The sequence below is a fragment of the Aotus nancymaae genome, unplaced genomic scaffold (assembly GCF_030222135.1).
Source record: "Aotus nancymaae isolate 86718 unplaced genomic scaffold, 86718_ANA_hifiasm-v0.15.2.pri h1tg000029l, whole genome shotgun sequence".
Taxonomy (NCBI): domain Eukaryota; kingdom Metazoa; phylum Chordata; class Mammalia; order Primates; family Aotidae; genus Aotus; species Aotus nancymaae.
Genome location: NW_026988442.1, coordinates 53,303,352 through 53,327,687, shown reverse-complemented (window position 1 = coordinate 53,327,687; position 24,336 = coordinate 53,303,352). Strand labels below are relative to the sequence as shown.

The 24,336-nt window shown below is 40.6% G+C and overlaps 1 protein-coding gene across 10 annotated transcripts in view; it reads left to right on the top strand.

Moving 5' to 3' along the window:
- TANC1 (tetratricopeptide repeat, ankyrin repeat and coiled-coil containing 1) overlaps positions 1–24,336 on the top strand; it is a 251,585-nt gene that overhangs the window by 83,746 nt on the left and 143,503 nt on the right. For all 10 annotated transcript variants that reach the window (XM_021665895.2, XM_064382718.1, XM_064382727.1 and 7 more), the window contains one exon: positions 1,643–1,720. In XM_021665895.2, the coding sequence (XP_021521570.2) occupies positions 1,660–1,720 (61 nt within the window). In that variant the 5' untranslated portion in view covers positions 1,643–1,659. The remainder of the gene's footprint in view (positions 1–1,642; positions 1,721–24,336) is intronic.

Genomic DNA, 24,336 nt, shown 5'->3' with positions numbered 1-24,336 from the left:
CCAGCTTTCAGGTTTGTTCTTTAGGTGAAACCTAAATCTTTTCACCACAGTTTATTCAAGCAGCATTTTCAGAAAGAAAATTAGGCTCCTAAGCCATGCCCCTTCAGTATGTAAAAACTTGTGTGTAAGATGATTTTACTCTGATAACCTTCAATATGGCTTTTTCCAAATTCTGCCTAAGATATTATCTTTCTAATATCACGCAGTTTTGTTTGTTGTTGCTCAAAGCTGTCAGTGATCTGTGAGGAGAGACCAGCCTGGTGGAGGGGAGAAAGGTGGTCCTGCTGGGCTGCTGCAGATTTGGATTCTGGCCCTGCTGTTAACTAGCTGTGTGACCCCTGGCAAGCCAGCCTCCCTGATTTCTGTTTCTTGATCAGTAAAACAAAGGGCTTGGGAAAACAAACACAGGCTTGGACCAAATGATAAGAAAGGTCACCCTGCGTGCTTATGTTGTGTGACTCTGTGAATGGCAACACATTGGGGTTCCTTAGCCTTCTCAGTGGGTCCCACAAACTTGCTTACTCTGGGGGCTGAGAGATGGTGTGTGGTGTGTTACACTGAGGCCATCTGAAGCATTTGCGCTAAGTAGGCAGATTTGGGAGCACTCCTATATAGGAGTTTCTCCCTCCTTGCCTCCCTTCCTCTGGTCCCCTCCCCTTCCCCATCCTTAAGTCTCCCCTCCCCTCCCCACCCCTGTTCTTGCCTATTCAAGAGAGACCTGCTTGCCTCCTGCTTCCCTCTTAGTGCATTAATAAAGGTGTGATGGGTAACACAACCCACTAAGATTGGTTACTGTCTGGGGTTGTTGAGTAATCTCATCTGAGTTACTAGTGCAGAGAGAGCAAGCTTAAAGGAGACTGGCTTCATGATGAAATAATGGTCCTTTTGTTTTCTCTTGCTGTCGAGATGGTTTCGTGTTTCATCTTAGGCCTGGGCCATTGTGGTGTTTTTACAAGCTCAGTACAACCCTGCTTAAAGATACAGGTCCTTTAAAGGATTTGGCCATAATGCCACAGGCCTATTCTACTTACCTCCCCTCCCCACCCCAAAGTTATAACTATATATAGTAAAAACCCACCGTAGTGTGTGCTGTTTAATCGGGTTCCCTGATCAGGGTTAAAATGTGTTCCCTCTGTATTTATTTTGCAAATGTTTATAAGGTATGCCTCATTTCATAACCTTCCAAAATGTTTTCCTTGTGATTATATAATTAGTAACACCTGTAAAACATTGCCTTTAACCATGTAGCTTCTTTCATTATCTTTTTGATTCCGTGTTCTAGTGCCTTCTTTTGATGAACTGGGGCTGGGAAGCGGTGCCAAATATCTTGGAGAACTGTACCCAGGTTTAGCCTCATAACCTTAATTAGATGTGGAATGCTGTGAATGCGCTATTGTATGTTTTTTTAGCTTTTCTAACAACAGTGAACTTCTGATCACTTCATTAAAAGTTTTAGAACATTCCTTGTGTCTTCAGCATTTAGTTTCCCACCATGGGTTTATTCATTGAAAATTAATGTAAAACTCAAGGTACCTTAAGCGATCTGTTTGTTTGAATACAAGTTACCTCTTTTGTCAACGCACAACTTATATTCCAGCTTCCAGTGCTTAATTCCTCTTCTCTCTGCTCCTTTTCTCTTTAGAAACAAGAGTGTTGAAAATGTTAAAGGCTGTGCTGAAGAAGAGCCGAGAGGGAGGAAAAGGAGGCAAGAAGGAAGCAGGTATGTGTGCAAAAAGGAGTCCAGTCGTGGACAGCGGGCAGCAAGCTTCTCCTCACCCCAGGTTGGGTTGATTTGTTGCTTTGGGAGTGGGTCAGAGAGGGTTACCTGGGTTAGAACAAACAGTGTGCTGGAGGCTATGAGAAATGAAATAGGCCAGACATGGTGGCCGACACCTGTAATCCCAACATTTTGAGAGGCCAAGGCAGGAGGATTGCTTGAGGCCAGGAGTTCAAGACAAGCCTGGGCAACATAAGGAGACAACTTGCCTCTACAAAAAAAAATTTAAAAAATTAGTCGGGTATGGTGGCACATTCGTGTAAATCCTAGCTACTTGGGAGGCTCTGGCAGGAGAATTGAGCCCAGGAGTTCGAGGCTGCAGTGAGCTGTGATAATGTCACTGTACTCCAGCCTGGGCAACAGAGCCAGACCCTGTCTCTTAAAAAAGAAAAAGGAGAGGAAACATAATTTTGAGCTTTCTTATGAGAAATGACTTTGAGAATTGAGTTTGGGTTATAACTAAATCCTTTCCCAGAGACTTTAGAGGTTCATAATTTTAATAGGTCATTCAGATCTGGAGGAAGTCTAAGTTAAAGACATTGAAGGATAGCAGGTGTGTTCAGGAATTTGGTTTCTAGAAAGCCCATTCACTTTTCTATGTGTGATTACATTTTATATATTTGACCAACTGCTGGCTGACTGGTCCTCATCTTTTGGAGTATCAAATTTTACTCCTAACAGGTGGAGCCCCACTTAATGTCAGACTGCTTGTTTTCATTATGATGAGAACTACTTAATTTGGCTTAAATTTCATTCTTGTTTGTAGACTTTTGGTGCATATTGTCATTGTGACTCAATTAGCATTACATTCCATGTGATAACCTACTCTAAGATATTTTGGTGAACACTCACTTTTACACCCTTTTTCTCTTGCAGAAAAACTATATATTGTCTACCTGTATTGCACAATAAAAATATGTTAGCATGAATTGACTTGCCTGAAATGTTGCATTTCACTCTGTAAACTCATGTTAATCCAGTCTCCTTGGAGAATGACTGGTTTTCTGAGTTACTATGTCAAATAATGTTTCAGTTTTAATTTCTGTTTTAAGAAGTATGTTTATTACTGAAGCATCACAAAATTATGGTTAACTCTTTAATTCAAAGGATCTTACAATGCCTTATGATAATCTTAATGTCTGTTGTTTCCATCCTTATCTAAGAGAATAAATGGATTTCTAAAGTTTTTGATTATATAGAACCTAGACACAATTTCTATTTATTGCTAATTATACCTTAAACCCAGTGTGCAAAATGACAAACTCACCTTAAAAGTAGAGCCTTTATTGCAAGGCTGCTGTTAAAGCTTCTCATCAGTGCCTGGGTAAGCAGACACCGAAGAAAAGGAGAAACTAGTTTTTAATGTCATCAACAGGAGACCATAGTTAACCTTAGAAAATCAACTCCTGGCTTTGAATAATTAATTAGAATTGTTACTGTGGAGAAATTTCAGTTCACAGGACTTCTATCCAGGGGGACATTCACCCTCTGCTGGGTCAAGGCCAAAATGTCTTTCTTGTTAGTTTTCTGAAAGCTGTTTAAAAATAATAACAAAAAACTTTTTTCAGTTTTGGCTCATCTGACACCAGTCATAGGAACTGTGTTATTTTCTTCTTTAGAAGCCTTTGTAATTTCCAGCATAAATTTAGATCTTAAGTTGTCTGTTGGGTTGGAACTGCCAACCAGTGGGTTATTTTTCTCAGGACTAGGGTCCCCAAGCCTAAACTCCCTAGTCAGTAACAGTTCTTCAAAACAGGCCTACCATCTTCTTTGACCAGTGCCAGACTTAGGAGAAATAGCAATATATTAATGATCTTCAGCACTTGTGCCTTTCAGACACACCAGACAGGAACAATAGTTTGCATTTGAAACTTTTCCAATTTAAGAGCATGTGATTTTTGGGTTTATTTCTCCCTTTGGCCTTTAAAAGCAACTACTGCTTTTTCTGAATAATTTCTTCATAATAATTTCCACATTATGGCCTTTTCACTAATACAAACCAACTTGAAAGAGCGATGGGAACGTTTCCCATAAAACATCTGCATGGTATGTGCCTTTTTGCTTTTAACTAGAACCTGGTTGTATTAGGCTAGCAACAAAGCAGATGGAATTTTAAATCCTGATAAAGTTATATCACAGGATGGTTGGAGGAAATACTTGGAATTCGGCCACTCATATGTTGAGTCCATGCCAGCTCTCATTATATAAGTAAATCATAGCTAAGTTTTTCTATAAATTAAAGCCGGCTAATCTACCAAGACTGCTCTGAAACTTGGGTAATAATATCTCCTGCAATATGGGAAAATTTTGCTGCACTGTTTCCAATTAAAACCCATTTTTGTTGCAAAGACGAAAGTCATTCCCATATACTTGAACTCATAATCGTAGAGATTTAGGAAACATGTCTAAAAACTTGAGTTCAGCTTTTCATGTCCTTTGCAGGTTGTTTTTGCAGGCAGTCTTTTACGTTAAACTTGTTTTGAGAATTTGGAAAATGCAATAACTGAGATAAACTTTGTATTCTTCAATGGAAACCAAATGTTTTTCAGAAGTATTGAACAGTTGTTATTCCCTCAATTATCCCTAAAAAGACGTTATCACATGTATCTATAGGTAAAACTGTAGCAAATACTGAATTCAAGCTATATGTATATAAGGATATTTGCAATATTATGTTTGTTGTTGTTTTTTTCTTTCTTTTGAGAGTCTTGCTCTGTTGCCCAGGTTGGAGTGTAGTTGCGTACCATCTCAGCTCACTGCAACCTCTGCCTCTTGGGTTTAAACAATTCTCCTGCCTCAGCTTCCCTGTAGCTGGGATTACAGGGGCATGCCACCACACCCAGCTAATTTTTGTATCTTTGGTAGAGATAGGGTTTCACCATGTTGGCCAGGCTGGTCTTGAACTCCTGAACTCAAGTGATCCACACAACCTTGGCCTCACAAAGTGCTAGGATTACAGGTGTGAGCCACCATCCCTGGTGGATATTTGCAATATTATGTATGGTGAAACTTAAACTATTGAAAAATCATCAAGTAAACTCAAAATAATTAGCAGAATTTTTTTTTTTTTTAGGATTATGCATTTTTACCTAGGAAATGCTTATAGCTGGGCAAAAAGTAGAGGCTATAGAGGCATGCTGGAAAATGTAATTTTTAAAACTTTACCATTTGTTTTTCAGAAAGCATATTCGCCTTGTTCCTGCTGTTCCATCAGTGCAAATAAGCACTTGACCTTGAGTTTGGCCTAAGGGAGCAAAAATCAGTGTTAAACCATAATATTAGAAGAAGGCCAGATGAGGGCATCTGATTTTTTTTTCCTCTCCCTGCTTTATGTTAGGACTTTGATCTAAAAAAAGCAAAGAAGGTACTATGTTTATTTTGAGGCTCTCCAGAGAGGCCCACAACCTTTACCACATGTTTCTTAATTTTAAGTGACCTTTACTATCAGAAAAATTCATGTTACTATTATTACACAGTTACTTAGCTTAAAAATTAAGTAATTACTAGGCTCTTAAGATTGAGAGTATTCTCATATTAAATCTGGACCTAGTAGGAGTTTACAATGGATTTAAGAGCCACACAGGAAGTTAGTATCTTTTCCGTACAGCAACACTGTTTGTAAAAATGAATAGGAAAAAAAAATCCCTTTTTACAATAGCAACAAAATTTTATTGACCTAAAAAGAAATGTGCAAGCTTTTTTTTTTTTTTTTTTTTTTTAAAACGATTTCGCTCTATCACCTAGCCTGGAGTGCAGTGGCTCAATCTCGGCTCACTGCATCCTTGACCTCCCAAGGCTCAGGTAATCCTCTCACCTCAGCCTCCTGAGTAGCTACCATGCTACCATGCCTGGCTAATTTTTGTGGGGTTTGTTGTTGTTTTTAAGAGAGTCAGGGTTTTCGCCATGTTACCCAGGCTGGTCTCAAACTCCTGGGCCCATGTGATGCACCCACCTCAGCCTCCCAAAGTGCTGGGATTACAAGCGTGAGCCACTGTGACCAGCTGTGCAAACCTCACGTTAAAGAAAATGATAAAACTTTGTTGAAGGACTTAAGGGAAGACCTGAATAAGTGGAAAGAAATACTGTTTTCCTGAATAAGCTGATCTATTATTTTAAACCACCTAGCTCTTCCATAATCATGTAGACATTACATTTAATCCCTAATGAAATCCCCAATTTTTAAAGAGGACTTTTTGTTTAAAGAGTGGTTTTAGGTTCACAGCCAAAATTGGAGGAAGGTTCAGAGATTTGCCCCCACACATGCATAGCTTCCACCACAATCAACATTCTTCACCAGATGTGTGCATTTGTTACAACTGATGAACCTACACTGACACATTGTTATCACCTGAAGTCCATAGTTGACATCAGGTTCACTCTTGATATTGTATATTCTATGGGTTTGAACAAATGTGTAATGGCATACCTACTACTGTTGTATCACAGAGTAGTTTCATGGCTCTAAAAATCCCGTGTGTGTGTTTTTTAAAACACTATAAAATTTGAAAAATCCATCTGAAAGTGAAAGTGCTTAAAGGAAAATCAAGGACAATTTGAAAATGTGAGGCAGGTGCATGGAAATGGCCGAGCCTGGTTCACATACCTCTGTTCTAGCTGCATGAAAGCCTGGAAGAGTGTGTTTGGACTTCTTGGCTAAGATTTGTACAAGGTGGACTTGACCTTCTACCACCATATGCATTGTGGAGGATTCTTCAGTCATAGACATTGGGCAGGTTCCCTTCCCTTCAAAAACTAAGGAAGCACAGATGTCTAATTACCGCTTATTGTGGTAGTTGTTACTGCCACATAGTGAGTAAATGGCTCAGCTAATATTTTTTTCTTCTACTGGTCTCCAAGAAATGAGACATAATTTGATCTTACATCTATGATGTAATTAAAACTCATAGTTGATAGTGTTTTTGTTTTTTCTTTAAACCCTGGAGATTTTGTCCTTACTCTGGAAGCATTAGGTGGTCAAGGACTCTTGCCCTCTCTAGAGAAGACTGGTCCCTTTCCCCCTCTGTCCCTTCTCCTGCCTTCCACCAGTCTTCAATCTATAGTGTTTTGCCCGCTCTAATTCTCCTAGTTGTTCAGTATTGGGTGAGGAAGTAGGTTCAAGCTGAGGCAGAACAGCAAAGTTGAGAACTTTTTTGACTGCAGTACTGCCTCAATTAAAATATGGGCTGATTAAGGAATGGTTCCTTAATGTGCCAGAATAATAATTGTTTATATTAGTCTTTTTAGTTAAATTATTTGTACTCTTTTATTTTTCCCAAGTAGGGGGGCTTAATTTGAAGCAACTTATTTAAAAAAAAAATTGACCTTTACCTTGCTCTCGTTGAAACCCAGGTGGTTGACTAAATACACTTGTAATGATGTTAATTAAAGCCTTGGATGGTCTCTAAGTCTCTGTGTGTACTGAATTAATCTATTAGCTTTGCATCTAATTTTTCACTTTGAATTTCAAGTAGAAGGAACCTATTTGCCTCTGAAGTTTAAAAGCCATTGATGTGATTGTTAAACTTGGTATTTTAAGCCATTCCAGGCTGCAGCCTGGCTTTCAGTGGTACCTTCTAAACATGCCTCAGTACAAACGATGCTTTGTTTTATCTGGAAAATATGAAGCTGCTTTTGATTATTCTGTGCTGCCATTGCCCATTTTCTGTGGTTGTGGACTATTATTTAGGAATTTAGTGCAGTGACTGTCTTGCTGAGCTATGAATATTTGGTATCTTCTTGTTAACATTCTCCAAAAGTGTTTCCCAAGCAACAAAACAAGCAGAAATAATTCAGTATAAAGGTATTGTATTTTTTTTTTTTCACTGAGGCATTTAAGCAAATTCTTCAAAATGTTAGAACATGATTTAAACATAGAATGGGCCTGGTCTGATTTTGATTTTTTTTTTTTTTTTTTGAGATGGAGTTTCACTCTTGTGTCCCAGGCTGGAGTGCAGTGGCACTATCTCGGCTCACCACAACCTCCACCTCTCAAGTTCAAATGATTCTCCTGCCTCAGCCTCCCAAGTAGCTGGGATTACAGACATCTCCCCCCATGCCTGGCTAATTTTTTTGTATTTTTAGTAGAGACAAGGTTTCACCATTTTGGGCAGGCTGGTCTTGAACTACTGACCTCAGGTGATCCACCTGCCTTGACCTCCCAAAGTGCTGGTTGATTTTTTTTTTTCTTTTTGAGATGGGGTGTCGGCTTTGTTGCCTGGGCTGGAGTGCAGTGCAGTGGTGCGATCTCGGATCATTGCAACCTCTGCTTCCTAGGTTCAAGCGATTCTCCTGCCTCAGCCTCCCAAGTAGCTGAGATTACAGGCATGTGCCACTACACCCAGCTAATTTTTGCATTTTTAATGGAGGTGGGGTTTCGCCATGTTGGCTAGGCTAGTCTCAAACTTCTAACCTCAGGTGATCCACCCACCTCAGCCTCGCAAAGTGCTGGGATTAGAGGCGTGAGCCATGGCGTCCAGCCTGATTTTTAATAGGAGCAGGAATGCTGGTTGTTCCCTCTTGTTTGATAGGTTCCTTCAGATTTTCTCTTTGTTGTTCCTCATGTATGTCACAAAGTCAAGAAAAAGTGTGGACTTTGAAATTAGAGGACACAGACTCACATCCCTGCTCTAGCACCTCTTATTTAGCTTGAATTGGGACAGATTTTCTTAACCTTGATTAAACTACCTTATAGGTATATTGTCAGGGTTGAATAAGAATACCTTTCTGCAAAAGTGTTTTAGCTTGACATTTGGCTTCTGCTAGATACCCAGTACATCTTTTCTTTCTTGAGAAAACTGTGTGGTACCTTAAAGAACTAACAAAACCCTTAAAACACACACACAAATAAATAAAACTTCTTGTTCCTTTCCTGTTACAGAGAAGACAGGACTGATCTCAGGTGATGAGTGATCTTCTAGAAGCTTCTTTTCATGACTTCCTATTCCCAAATATTCTGGCATTTCCTCTGGATACTAAAGGCTCTTCTCCCAGCTTCAGCCTTTCCCCTATAACAAAACTGGGGAAGCTCTGAGTCATTTGTCTGCTCTATAGTGGTTTATGCTTTCAAAATAATGTATTTTTACCTTTTAACCTCTATGAAGTACTTGCATTTTATGGTTTTCTCTTTATGAAGTTAAACTGAAAGGCTTTTCTCCTTGCTAAAGGGATTTTGGGAGTTGGCAAGCAGTTTTGAGAATAGATTTCTAAGTACGGTTTATAAAATTTTATCTCAACACATGCTTTGTGAATGAAGATGTTTTTATACGGAGGGCTCTTTTCCCCCGACCTCTTTGTAGCTTTTCCATGTGTTTTCAGGAAATATAAAGGATGAAAGAATTAGGGGAAAAGAACAGATACCTACCATTTATCATTAGGCACCTACATGTAAGGCCCAAGCTGGTTTCATGCTAAACTTCCTGTTTGCCTGTTGGGGGGCATACTTGGAGAAAGCTCTGGACCCCAGAGGAAAGGGAAGTCAGTCACCCTGGACTAATAAGATCTTTTTATGGCATAAGATCTCCAGCAAGGCACCACCTCTCTGAATCATCACAAAGAATGTGATAAAACTCTCAGACGGTGCTTCTTTACTTGAGTTTCTTTTTGTACGTGTGTGTATAAATGCCACAGGAAGCTTGATTAGCAGTAGGCAAATTAGCAAGTCAGAGTTTGTTTTTAAATTATCAAATCTAATTTTATTTCACAAATTTTTATTAAAACTCCTTTTCTGTAAAACATGAAGGTCTTATTTTGTACAGACTTAGTTTTCAAAAAGCTGCATGTATACTTAATTCCCGTAAAAAGCTTCAGCTTTGCTTTTCCATGTTTTCTATTTGCACTTCCTAGAAGGGGAATTCTAAGGTTTTAATTCTCTCCTACAGGAATGTAAAAAATTTGATGTCATATAATCTACTGGCAAGTGTAGTTCCTGAGTGGGGAGATCAGCTACGAAGGATTTTGAAGTAGATCAACTTTTATTTTGTGGGTAATAATCCAATCTTAGTATTCCTCATAAGAGTCTTAAGGGGATGGTGCTTTGAGCGACCAGTTGTCTTGCAGTTGATGAGGGTGGCCATCAGGGGTGACCAGCTGGGTAGCCCTAGCTCTGGTTAGAGCATCAAATTGAGAAACCTTATTCACATCCAGAATCAGAATTAGAAAGCAGGATCTGTGTGTCTTCTCTCTCCCACTCGCCTCTCTCCTTTTAGGTTATAACTTATCAGCCATGAAAATACCATTGTACACCCTGAGTTCTTGTCCTATGTTCTGGTGACCACAGCGCAGTAGGTAAAGGTAAAACAAGGAACTGAGCAGCTAGTTTTAATTCTTCACATTTTTAAAGTTTATATCAGGGAGTTGCCCATTTTAAAGGGGGTTTGGAACCTCCAACTGCTAGATTTGGTACATGGTGATGATCTTGATGCCCTGGGTTGTCCTCAGGAATGATGATGTCTCTGATGTGAGACATACATGGAGGTAGCTGTAGTGGTTTGAGATCTTGTCTGGAGTTTTTGTAGATGATGAAACTGGCTGGTAGCAGAGGCTAAGAGTGTGGATGTAGACTCCAGCTTAAGGATGGAAGAGAGCCACTTACACACATACAGCTGTCTTCCTGATGATTGCATTTTTATTTCACTTACTCAAATTGAGGAATTTATATGTTAGTGCATTGTTTCTTTGTGAGGGCTTGCTCTTCACTCCCCACCAAGCAATTTTCTATATGACTTATCTAGAAGGTTTCTTTCCAAGTACCAGATGTTAAAAATGTTTTGATTTTTGATAGTACATCTTTGTGCTGTCTTAGTCTGCTTGGGCTGCCATAACAAAGCACCATTGACTGAGTGGCTTTACCAATAGAAACTTATGTCCCCTTGCCCTGCTGCTGGCTGAAAGTCTGAGATTAGGGTGTCAGCATGGTTGGGTGCTTGTAGTTGGTTGCTCTCTCCCTGTGTTCTCACATGGTAGAGACAGGGATAGCAAGTTTTCTGGTGTCTTCCTCTAAGAGTGCTAATCTCATCATGAGGGCCCTGTGCTCACATAACCCAACCATCTAATCCGATCTCATCCAACCTAATTGTATCCCAAAGGCCCCCATCTCCAAATACCATCACATTGGGAGTTAGAGCCTCGACATAGGAATTTTGGGAGCATAATTCATCTATAGTACTTTAGTGTTCTTTTTATAAACATGACACCCTGTGGAATTGATCATGAAACACACCATTATTTTCTGTTCTAAGGAAGAAAAAACTGTCAATGACTTAGAATGTTTATTCTACTTAAGATTTTCTTTAAACTGCTAGAGAAGTAAAAATGAGAGTGAATATCAGTATTTGAATCCATGCCCAATGTTTATATGCTCAGTGTACATAATTTGGAAAATAGGCTGGGCCCAATGGTTAACCCCTGTAATCCCAACACTTTGGGAGGCTGAGGCAGGAGGATTGTTTGAGCCTAGGAGTTTGAGACCAGCCTGGGCAACATAGTGAGACCTTGTCTATTAAAAAAAAAACGAGTCAGGTGTTGCAGAACATGCCTATAGTTTCAGCTGGGGGGGAGGATTGCTTAAGCCTGGAAAGTCGAGGTTTCAGGGAGCTGTGATTGTGCCACCACACTCCAGCCCGAGTGACAGAGTAGTAAGACCCTGTCTCCACAAAAAAAATAGAAAACACTCATAACACTTAGAAGCAAATAACCCAAGATACTCTGTATTTTTTACTTTATCCTTTTAAAATATGTCATTAGTTTGTAAAAAGAAAAAAGAAGCCTAAGATTTTATTGTACCAAGGTACATGATGACATGATTTTATTTGGGCCTGTTTTGTTTCCATATTTTTTCTATTTAAAAAACCCTCTAGAAAACACATACCTTTGTATGAATTGTCAACTATTTTAGTAGAATATGTTTTCAGGCATGGAATTAATAGGGAAAGGAAGTAAACATTTTATAAGCTGTTAGTGTCTCTTGCCAAATTGTTTTCTAGAAAGCTTGTGTTGGTTGCCACCTGTGTAGGTGAGTGTTCCTGCTTGCACGGTTCCTACTACTGGGGGGTATTTGTGGGTTTGAGTCATCTTTGCCACTTTTATAGGTTTAAACTTTCTCTTCATTATTTTTAATTAGCATTTCTTTGAGATTGGTAGACCTCTTTCAGTATTTATTACTGTTACATTTCTTTTTCAGTGATTGTCTGTTTTCATGCCCTTGTACTTGTTTTTTCTGTTGAGATTGTGAGGGGCTTATTAGTCTTGTTCTTCCTGTTTCCTAATGTGGCTGTTGTATGTAGTAATGGGGTTTTTACATAAAGTCACTTCTGGGAGAATTTTTACTGAAGTCGCTGATGGCAAAACTGCCTATGTTCTATGATTAAAGTTTCTGTGTGCATTGCTATCATTTCATGTTTGTGCTGGAGCTAGAGATCCACTAGTCTGATTGGCTTACGTTCAAGAATTTATAAAGAAACCAAAATAAAAGCATTAAAGCAACTCCACTGAGTCATCAAGTTGTCCACAGTACTTGATAACATTCTGCCTCTGTGCACAGCCAAAGATGTCAAAGTTCCTTCTCTACCCAGATGTGCCGGAAGCCTGACTCCTGGTGAGTTCCCAACGGTGGACAGGGATACTTCCAGCAACATTTCCTTAATAAATTGCTATATTCATAAGTGCAAACTTTTATCCATGGCTGTGTGTTCTTAGATTATGTGTAGAGATTGTTTTTCAAGCTATGATAAAGTAATGAAATTTTTAAGTTTTAGATCTTAGGAGGATCTTAGAAATTGAGTTCAATTTCTCATTTGAGAAACACTTGGAAAAAGAGGCATTGAGCAACTACCCAAAGTCATATAGTTAGTCCAAAGTCATGTAGTTAAAGCAAAGATGGACTCAAAGTATAGTTTTTGACTGTATGATAGTGGTTTATACTGTATCTCTGGCTGGCTTCCTTTATTTTTATCTCTTCTACTGAGTAAACATAAAGGAAAACATATCTCTATGTTATATCTCTATATCTCTATCCCTGACATGGAAAATAGTACATTTTCTTTATAATTTCTTTCTTCAGGGATGTTCATTTTGACTTTTTTTCCCCTTTAGATTTTTTTTTCCCCTGGAAGGATTATTTGTGAGATTCTTATATGGTCTCAATCTAGACTGAGTTACTGAGTAATATCTATTTCTTTTTAAAATTTATTTTTAGACAATCTTGCTCTGTCACCCAGGCTGGAGTGCAGTGATGTGATCATAGCTCACTGTAGCCTCTAACTTCTGGGCTTACGCAATCCTCCCACCTCAGGCTCCCTAGTTACTGGGCTACAGGCATGCAGCACTACACTTGCCTAATTTTTAAATTTTTTGTACAGATAGGGTCTTGCTATGTTGACCAGATTGGCTTGAACTGTGTCCTCGAGTGATCTTTCTACCTTCACCTCCCAAAGCCCTGGGATTACAGGCGTGTGCCTAGACACCTGGCTTACATTTCTTTTTCAGTATTTTAAAGCTAAGTTTTTCTTGGTATCCTTGAGACTGTCCTAATTCCATCTTCTTCTGAAATAGCATGTTTTTGTAAAGCCATTCAAACTCCATGAATGTAATAAATATAGCGTACAATTACAAAAACAAAAGCTGTCTGATGGTATTAAAGACAAAGAACAGACACTATCCCTATGTCTTCTCTGCTTCTTTTCCTTCGCCAAAGGCAATTAATTATTATTTAGATGATCTTCTAGACATTTTCTGTGCATATATGTGCATATGAACACACATCAATATATATATAGATCCTTAAGAAACCCCACATTAGCTTTATAATACCCTTTGTTCCATTAATTACTATGTTGATTGCATTTTTATACATTTTTTTCATATTGGCACATCCCAATATATAGGCTTCTAAAAAGTGGCTAAGTATTACATTGGGTAGTTATACTATAATTTATTTCATTCTTCTGCTGATGGACACTTAAGCTGTATTTTTTTATTTTTATTACAAATCAGTTCTAGAGTGAATCTCCTTGTACACAACTGCCTGTGCTTTCATAAGAATAGTTGTAAGAAGTACTGTTGGGTAACAGGTTTCTTCATGTATAATTTTTCTAGATTTTGACAAATTGTCCCTGAAAAGGTAGTGTTAAGTTTACAATTCCACCAGTAATATAAGAGAATACTTGTTTATTCAAATCCTTATCAGCGTGGGTTATAATCAAACAATTTCATCTTTGCCAGCATGGGAGGCAAAATTGTGTCTGTTGTTTTTAATTATGCAGTTATTAAGAATGAATTCAAACACATTTTATGTTTATGAGATGTTTGAAACCATACTGCCTGGGTTTGTATCCTGGCTCCATAGTTTATTAGCTGTGTGAACTTGGGCAAATTACTTAACCTTTCTGTGCCCTGTTATTCACTTGTGAGGATTAAATGAATTACTATTTATAAAGGGCTCAAGCCCATGCTTGGCATATAGTAGATGTTACGTCAGTATTTGTCAAAAATAAATAAAAATTTAAATTTCTTACTCTGTCCTGCCTGTTTACCTATTTTTCTGTTGGATTCAGTAGCTGTTTTAATATTTTGGTAAGTGGTTAATTACTGATCGCTTACTAAAGTTCTAAGCAAGGCAAATGTGTGTCTTGTTTAATTTTCAATTATAAAGCCTAAAAAGATTCATGTAAGTCATGCTTTATTTTTTATAGGATTAAGTGAAAGATTTTGTATCAATTCTACAAATTCACTGTTGAAAACTGAGAGGTTACAAAGCAATATTTCATGGAGGTCAGCTCTCTTTATTTCCCTGCTTTGTGTGTGAGTTTTGATTCTGCTAATCTGATTAAACCTCTTAGAGCTACATCCTTAGCTCCAAGATTCTGAAGATTAGAGATTCTGGAGGGTCTTTCCCCTCCATCCATTAAATTGTTACCATGGTTATTGGACTCCTCCAGCAGTTCCGCTAATCCCTCCGATTTATGGAAGCAGCATCTTAAAGGTGCTGATTTGACTTAAAAAACTTAAGTAACCTAAGAGTCTCAGTTTGAATATGCCTACTGGTTGTCTTTGAATAATTTTTTCTGAACCTGTTTTCTTGCCTACAAAATCATCTGTATCATTAAGTAATTGTGAGGGTTAAATCTTTTTTTTTTTTTTAAAAGGTATGATAATGTTTATGTAGAGTTTTTTTTTTTAAAAAAAAACATATGGTGTACCTGCTTTTGGGAAATGTCCATTAAGCAAGGAACAATAAAATATACTTGTACAGATATTTAAATTTATATTGGGAGTTTTTCATACTCAAATGTTGTCGGGGAGAGGAATGAGATAGCTGTATTCAAGACATTGGAAACTAGAAAGTGAATCTTAGTTCAGCATAAAATGAATCTTCTGGAGAAAATATGATAGCACTTATGAGAAGTTGTTATTTTTAAAGGGATGGTGTCTTGCTATATTGCCCAAGCTGATCTTGAATTCCTGATCTCAAGTGATCCTCATGCCTTATCATCTTTAGTAACTGGGATTATAGGTATGAGCAACCTCACCTGGCTGAAAAGTTTTTTTTGTGTGTGTGTGTTTGCTGTGTATCAGACAGTGTACTGTATGTTTGTATTACAGGCATGAATGTGGTGGCTCATGCCTGTAATCCCAGCACTTTAGGAGGCCCAGGTGGATGGATCACAAGGTCGAGAGGTCGAGACCATCCTGGCCAACGTGGTGAAACCCTGTCTCTACTAAAAATACAAAAATTAGCCGGGTGTGGTGGCACGTGCCTGTAATCCCAGCTACTCAGGAGGCTGAGGCAGGAGAATCGCTTGAACCCTGGAGGCAGAGGCTGCAGTAAGCCGAGATTACACCACAGTTCTCCAGCCTGACAACAGAGCGAGACTCCATCTCAAAAAAAACAATAAAAAACAATTACTCACATCATCAATAGCTTATTAATAGGGGTCAAAGAACTAGCTTAAGACTACATAGTTACTGAGTGTCAGAGCCAGGATTTGAACCTAGTTTGTCTCCAAAGCCAATGTTTTGGGCAGTATAGCAGCCAGGCTGCTTGGTCTCACCTGCATCTATACAGTGGGGATAATAACAGTATTTATGTCCTCTCCATTGTGAGGATTAAATAAATTACAGTGCTTTCTCGACAAGGGCTGTCCCAAATCAATGGAAAGGAAAAGGTTTGGAGTTAGGGGAAGATTGGGGGGATCCAACAAGGACTCAGAGTCAGACAGTACCACTTGGGGTAAAACCAGTGCCAGCAATGACAGTTTATCATGTTCATTAATTTGGGATTTCAAAACACAAATGAGAATTTACATCTACCCACCCACAAGTGCATGTCTTTATCACATAAAAAGTAAGTTCCCTTTGAAAACATCCTTATTTTTGCCTTTACTTTTGTTTATACAAATATCTGATTTACAAGAAGAAGTACATGGGAGGGGTTTTAGCAGTTTAATGATTTTTTTTTAATTGAGAAAGGGTAATTTGGTAGTCTACTTAAATGTTTCTGGGAGATTTCCTAGAAACAGGATTTTGGTGGCCTTAGCTTCTGTGTTCCTACTGCCACCTAGAAAAGGGGCAGGGCTCTGCAGCCCCAGAACAGATGAGCACCCCATGCCTATAGCTCCCTCCCCGAGCTAAGTCCCAGGGCATCTGGGCCTTGCCTGGAGATTGGACTAGCTCTGTAGGATTGGAGAGCCTGGGGAGAGTGTCACCCCACCTCTAGAATTATGGGAGACAGGGAAAGTGAACACTTCCCCTTCTCATACCCCTGAGGGTGGTTTCCCTAACAGCCAGACTTACTACTTCTATAAGAAAGCAGTGTCAGGGAGTGAGACTGCATCCCTGGGCTTAGAAGTAAAGGATGTGAGACTTGTTCAGCATTTGCCATCAGCACAAGGAAAACCCAGGGGAGAGTCTGGTTCCAGGACCTGGAGCCTTCTGCCTCGTATGGTCAGAAGGTGGAAGGTCTTCCCACTCCAGTGTGGCTTGACCTCTTAGGGTCTGTGGTGCTCCATCTCTATGGATAACCCCAGCTCAGTAACTATACCTGGTATATCTCCTGTGTGAAATTAGTACCTTGAAGGCAGAGCATTCTGAATCAAGTTGGCAAAAGAATAGCCTTGCTTTGCAAAGATTGATGACAGACTGGTTCTCCATAGGCCTAGGCTACCCATCACCCCTTTTTCCAGAGTGAGGGCCTGGAATGAAGGCAGTTCCTCCTCTGTCCCTGGAGCCTGAGATTTGCTTTGACTCCTTGAAGTGGAAGAGGCTAAGAGTGCGGCTGCCTAGAGTGGCTCTGTGTATACAGTCCGGCTCCGCTGGGGTTTCTGATGCCTTCCATTGCACTGTGCCCTATCCCTCAGCCAGCCAGACGGCCTCCTGCTTCCTGACCAGCAGGTGAGTTTTGAAGTGGTTGGTTGGTATGGTGTTGCGATTAGAGCAGTGTGTGGTGGCCAAGGTGGCAAGCTAAGTTTCACATGCTCACTCTACCTTGGGCTCCCTGTGGGAATAGTAGGCCAGGCCCAGCAAGCCATGCCCCACCATGTCCTCCTCTCAGGAGGAAGGGTCAGTTGAGCCAGCAGCTAGTCCGTAGCATGGCCTTATAACTGTGCGAAGCCAGGAATTGCTCACGAGCACAGCTGGAACCAGAGCTTCAGTCAGTAAGAGGGAGGATTACCTTCAGCAGAAGGCAAGGAAGAAAACTGGCTGCTGTCTTTATAGTTCCACCATCGTAACCAGGTGTCCACATTCTAAATGTATAGTGTCCATCCCTCATGTAATAGTGGTTTCTGGCCCAAAGTGAGACTGTCCTTTAAATTGAGAAAGGTGTAGAGGTAGTCCAGGTGGGAAGGCCAGAAGTCCTGGTTGCTCAGCCCCTGGGACCACCTGTTCTTGCCCCACTACCCTCTAATGGGGGCCAAAGTAAGGGCTGGCCAGTGGGTGTCTGTGGATTGAGTATGTGGCAGGGACTGGTGCTCCCACCTCCCTCTGGCCAAAGATAGGCTCTACCTTCTGTGTGCATGTCACCACCAGCAGTCATGCCCTGGTCTTCCCAAATGGAGATGTGACAGTAAAAAGGTTAAAAAAGAAAACAGACAACTATATTGTGTTGGAGAAAAGTTGACGGGAGATGAGAAAACAGTTTGGATATTGTGTATGGGGGTATAGTTGTCTGTAACGTTGCTTACGTGCTTTTTTCTTTTTCCTTTTATATTTTAAAGTAAGTGACAGACTTTGGCTTGGAAAACCCTAGCGGAAGGAGGGGGATGCAGGGCAGAAACCTGAGTCTGCTGCCCCTCCTTCACGGTACTTTCCCCCAGCTCCTCCCTGATCCTATGGGCCAGGCCTCAGACCCTCCAGCTAACCGCTTCCCATGAGCCACTACTCTGATGTCAGCCTATGACCAAAGAAGCTGGGGGGATCCAGGCCTGGTGACCAGCCCTTCTCAGCCCACTCGGTCAGGTTGCTCCCCACCTGCAGGCAGGAGGCAACACCCTATATGCTACCATCAGACTCTTCCAGAGCTCACCTTCTTCCCAGCCCTGTCCCGCCCAGCCATACCCTGCTCTGCCCCATCTGAGGGTGCCCTGCTCAGAGGTGGACCAGCAGGGCTGCACCCAGCCTCCCTGGTAAGCAGAGACTAAAGAAACCTCTGGGTTCCTTTTTTCTGGTCATGTGATCCCGGGGGTGCACACGGGCCCCTTGGATGTCTGAACAGAAGGGCATGGGAGAGAGGGCCACACCCCTGCAGTCTTGCTCTGCTGGGCAGCTGCTCACTCCCACCCCACCCTGCACCAAGGGCTTCTGAGTCAGCAGAGTAAATATTTGATAAATTGTTTTTTAAATACATGTTTTAAACTTGTCAAAAAAAATTACAGTGCTTACAACAGTGCCTGAACCACAGTAAGCATTTTACAAATGTTACTATAACTTACGGTAATTTCTATACCATTTTGCCTTGCTTTTCTGCTTCTTTACACTGTCCTTTTGACTTGGGTAAATGGTGGCATCTATGATATTTTTGTTTCCTGGCTCACTTGTCTGTGTGGCAAACACGGCCCTCGCCTTTCCATCTGGAGCAGATGGAGGAAAAAGCCATGGTAATAGGCATGTCCTTAGTAGAGAGCTGTAGGGACAGTTGGTATAAACAGGCTTGGGGGGTATGTGTTTGCTAGGAGACAGAAGGGGGCAAGGATATGAGGCCTGAATGCAGGGATCTAAAACCAAAAACCCTTGTGTCTGCAAAGATGCATGCACGTTCAAAGATTCAGTGTGCACCTTTGGCTTAACAAGAATGGGATCTAGTGTAATTGTGTAGTGCAGTGATTCCTAAACCTGGCCAGTTTACTTAGGCCCTTGTGACTCAAATTCCCATAAGACCTACTGAATTTAGTGTTGAGGTCCAAGCATCTACTTTTATTTTTATTTATTTTTTAAGATGGAGTCTTGTCTTGCTTTGTCTCTCAGGCTAGAGTGCAGTGCCACAATATTGGCTTACTGTAACCTCCACCTCTCGGGTTCAAGCAGTTCTCCTGTTTGAGCCTCCTGAGCAGCTGAGACTACAGGCACATGCCATATGTCTGGCTTATTTTTGTATTTTTAACAGAGATGGGGTTTCACCATGTTCACCAGGTTCTTCTTGAACTCCTGACCTCAAGTGATCTGCCTGCCTTGGCCTCCCAAAGTGCTGGGATTACAGGTGTGAGCCACCACACCTGGCTTTTTTTTTTTTTTTTTTTTTTTTTTTTTTTTAATAATTTTTGTATGGTTAACCATGTTCGGGAGCCACTGGTATGCTCTTTGTTCCTGTGTCTCTACAGAGCCTGTCCCCACCAGCCATGTTGTATGTGACTTTAACAACTCTTAGAAGATCCCTCATTATCTAGTAAATTCTGTTCTTGGCCGTACTATAAAGATAAACTTGGAATACAAATATATAAGCAGATGAGTGAAAGGGTTCCATTAGAGAAATAACACAGGAATAGTATTTGATCAAAGTAATTTGTCAGTGTATTTTGTTTCGTTCTTATATTTATGTTAATTTCCTTGTCAACATTTGCTTAATTTTTCTTACTGATACTTGCAAGTGAGATACACAAAAAGTAATAGCTATAGAATTTTGATGCTTAATTTACATGCCAATTTATAGAAATTGTTAGAGGGCTCTTTCCCAGAGTGATACTCAAAAAAAATGAATGAAGTAAGTAATTCACATTCCATTTTGTATTTGAGAATTCATGATTAGAGTGGAATGTTAATATGGTTAGCTGTAGTGAGACAATATTGACATTGTTGCTAAGATATTTTACCAGACATGTCATTGAGGCTGCTGTTTGGAAAACTGAGCAGTGATTTTTTTTTTTTTTTTTTTTTTTGCTGCTTTTGGTGGAATAGGGATAAAGTAAATAAAATACACAAGACACATACAAATAAGGTAGAGAAAATGCAGTCATCTCATTTTCTCCTTCACTCCTAGCCCCCCAATATAGACCTGGGAAAGACCTTGTTATTTAGCCACATGTACATGGTGGATTTAGTCTGCTTTTTTCTGGAATGTGGACTGAGTTGGTAGTATTTTTGAACATGTTTTTGTGGAGAAGAAACTTTAAATACTGCCTAGAAACTTTGAGGCATTTTTTCCCCAAAATGATCCCATTTTCCTTGTAAGGAGTTGAAATAAGATAAATGGTGGCAGCTCACTTTTATTCTCTCCCTTGTCTTGTAATGAGGCCTGTTGGCAGACAGCTTTGCTGACGGTACTGCCAGAGTTTGGATTTGAGTCGTTAGTGAGGGGGTGGTGTACTGGTTCTAGTATTGTTCTGAAAGTCTTTTTCCTCTCCACTTATTTTTCCACCCCCAAAATGTCAGCATGTCCAACGTGACAGAATGTTCCTGACAATTATCACTCAGGGAAACATGACTTGCGAAATTATCTGGGGCTAAGTCAGGCTTTCTTAAGCACCAAGCAATGCTCCATGCTTAGTATACACCTTGGTTAGGAAATACACTATCTGGGACAGTCCGGCCTGGTACTGTGATTAAGAGTTCTGACTCTGGGGTTAAACTGCCTGGGTTCAATTCTGGATCTGCCACTTCTATGCTAGGGGATCCTAGGCAATTTGCCTTCCTCCAAGCCTTAGTTTCCTCATCTGCAGCAAGAGGGCAGTGACAGTGTGATTTCAAAAGAAATGGTGTGAATAATTCAGTTAATGTATTGCTGTGGTTTATTCCCACCAAAACCTCATAAATGGCTTGCTGTTCTCTTGCAACAAGTGAGTTCTTGCTCTGGCAAGACCGGGAGAGTCCTCATGGGAATGGATTAGTTCCCAAGAGAGTGGGTTGTAATAAAGCCAGGACACTTCTCAGGTTGTCTTCTCTTTGCTCATCTCCACTTCTCCATTGACTGTCTCTGCCGTGCCATGTCGTGATGCACGGGGAAGCCATGGCCTTGCCCTTGAACTTCTCAGCCTGAAGAATGATTAGCTAAAGAACTCTCTTTCCTTTATTAATTGCCTAGCCTCAGGTATTCTTTTATAGCAACTCAAAATGGACATAAAGTGCTTAGCAAGATGTCTGGCACAGAAAGGAAGCACTTAAGAATTGCCGCTTAATCATCATTATTAGGGCAGATATACACAATGGGCATTGTATTAGTCCATTTCACATTGCTATAAAGGAATACCTGAGGTTGGGTAATTTATAAAGATAGTGGGGTTATTTTGTCTCACGATTCTGCAGCCTGTAGTGCCAGCATCTGCTTTGGTGAGGCCTCAGGAAGCCTTTACTCCTGGTGGAAAGCCGAGGGGGAGCAGGCAGGTCACATGGCGAGAAAGGGAGCCAGAGAGGGAGGAGGTGCCAGGCTCTTTAATAATCAGATCTTACGTGAACTAATAGAGTGAGAACTCACTCATTACTGCTGGGAGGGCACCAAGCCATTCATGAGGGATCCATCCCCATGACCCAACACGTCCCCCTAAGCCCCACCAAGTGGGGATTACATTTCCACATGAGATTTGGAAGGGACAAATGTTCAAACTCTATCAGGCATACAAACACAGGTAAAACAGAAGTCAATATAAATCCTGTTGTATTACTCAGGAACGAAACAGTATGTAAAGTTCGAGGATAAGTAGCCTCTGGCATAATTTCGGGGTCTTGGTGAGTAATTGGGATGGAGAATGGCTTTAGCAGTGGGGTATCCTGTGGGTAGTTGTCCTCCCTGGGTCGGCTTCAGTGTACAGCTCTGGGGGCACCATTAACATAGACATGACATGTGCAGCATGGTGGTCCACTACCGTTGTCATTTCTCATGTCGCCTTCAAGAAAGTGCTGTGAAAAAAATGTGGTGTTCTCTGTTATTATAAGTTAAGAGGGTGTGTCTGGATTGTTTTCGGAAAGTTTATGTTAAAGCATTAACTGGGTGAGATTGCAGGTCAAAGGCAGGGAGGTCAGAGTTTAGATAGCTGGGGCAGCGAGGTTCCTTTTTAGTGCTTTAAAGCACCTAGAGTAAGGCACTGGATCTTGGACCCTGCAGTATCTGTAGGGTGAAGCTGATCCAGAACTTCATTATGAGAACAATCAATAGGAAAGACCATCTGACACTAGGGAGACCTGGATATGGGCAGTTGGAGCTACACAGACAAGGGCAAGTTTGTGGCAGGCAGATTGAACCACAACAGTGGGCATAGCTCAAGGTGCCTGAATAGGGGAAAAATGAGACCTTCCTGGAAGAGTACTCATGAGAGCAGGAGCCTCAAACTTGAAAGGTGTCCAGTGTGGCAGCTTGCAGGGGAACCTCTGGAAACAAAAGGAGATGGATACAAATTTAAGTTTCAAATAAATGTGCATTAGAAAATTATATTTTATTTTATAAAACATGTCAGAATATATGTCAAACTGAAAATATAAAAGGAAGGGAAAACATTCATACTTCCCCCTTCAAAATAACCACCATCAACTTCTTACTTCCTTCTAACTTTTGGGTCATGTATCTTATTTTTCTGCTGTCATTAGGCAGCATATAAAAGATTGTGTATACTAGCTTAAGTGTTTGTTGTACATGTTTTTGAAAATGTTCACATGGTAAACTTTTTTTTTTTTTTTTTGTAATTTCAGTTCCTTGGCAATGAAAACAGTCATTGTGGTGTTCTGTGCTACTCTGCTTGTTTAGAGGGGTGGGTGGGGATAAAGAGAGCTTTCCTTGCCCAGTGTCCCAATCATGTGAAAAATGTGAACTATTGTTAGCAAGTTCTGGCTGGGCAGTACCAGTTATTGCTTTAAGGGTCTCCAGATAAGGTAAGAGATTCTTTCTGCACTGTGGGGTGAAGGAAGTGGTTCAAAAAGCCTGTTTCCTGAATGAGAAGGCTGTGGAAGAGGGGTAGGTTGAGTGAAGTGCTGGAAGGCCAGGATGGGGTTATAGAGTTTCTTTTTTTTTTTTTTTAAACCATAATGTCCCTACTGTTGAGTAGTGAATTCTGTTTTTTTCTCTAGAGGAACTTTTTTCTTTCAGAAGAATTAATGGGTTGTACATTTTCTGAGCTTTTGAGTATCTGAGAATGTTTTCTGGTTGATATCATGTATGATAGCCTGGTACAGTTTTAGAAGATTTGGCTGTGCTCTTTGTCTCCCTCAAGTTTTGCAGATGTTGCTTTTTTGTTTTTCTTTTTTGAGACAGGGTGTCCTTTTGTTGCCCAGGCTGCAGTGCAATGGCACAGTCACAGTTCACTTCAGCCTCAACCTCCTGGGCTCAAGCGATCCTCCTACCTTCTCCTCCCACAAGGTTGGGATTACAGGCATGAGCCACCATGCCTGGCCAATGTTGAGTTTTTTGATTTCTGGCTTTCATTGTTGGAGGGGAGGGGAGAAGGGCTGTGGGTGAAATTGTGTTCCCCAAAAAGGTACATTGAAGTCTCAACCCTTGATACCTGTTAAAGGGATCCTGTTTGGAAATTTGTTCTTTGCAGCTGTCACAAAATTCAGATGAAGTCATGCTGGGTTAGGGTGGGTCCTAATCTAGTATGACTGTTGTCCTTAGGAGAGACAGACACAGAGGAAGAATGCGATATGGTGATGCAGGCAGAGATTTGAGAGATGAATCCATAATCCAAGGAGTGTCAAGGATTGCTAGCCTCACCAGAAAGGAAGAGAAAGGCATGGACTAGACTCTCCCGAGAGCCTTCAGAGAGATCATGGCCTTGTCTAACACCTTGATGTTGGACTTGTAGCCTCCAGAAATGTGAGAAAAACTTGTGTTGTTTAGGCCACCCCATTTGTGGAACTTTGTTGCAGCAGTCCCAGGAAACTGACAAAGTCTGAGTGCAGTTGGGCTCTGGTGCCTTTCAGGATCTCTGGGGTTTTGTTTGTATCCTACTAAAACATCTTTTTAATGTTTACTTGGATGCCTGTGATAATTTTTTAAAAATTACTTTACCTTCTTATTTCTTCTGAGAAAGGTTTTTGTTTCCCGTATCTATAATATTTTCCCACATTGTTAAAATTTTAGCCTCTTCCCCGTGGTTCCCGGGGAAACCTTCCCGTGCTTATTGTCTTTATCATGGACTAGGCTTTCTATA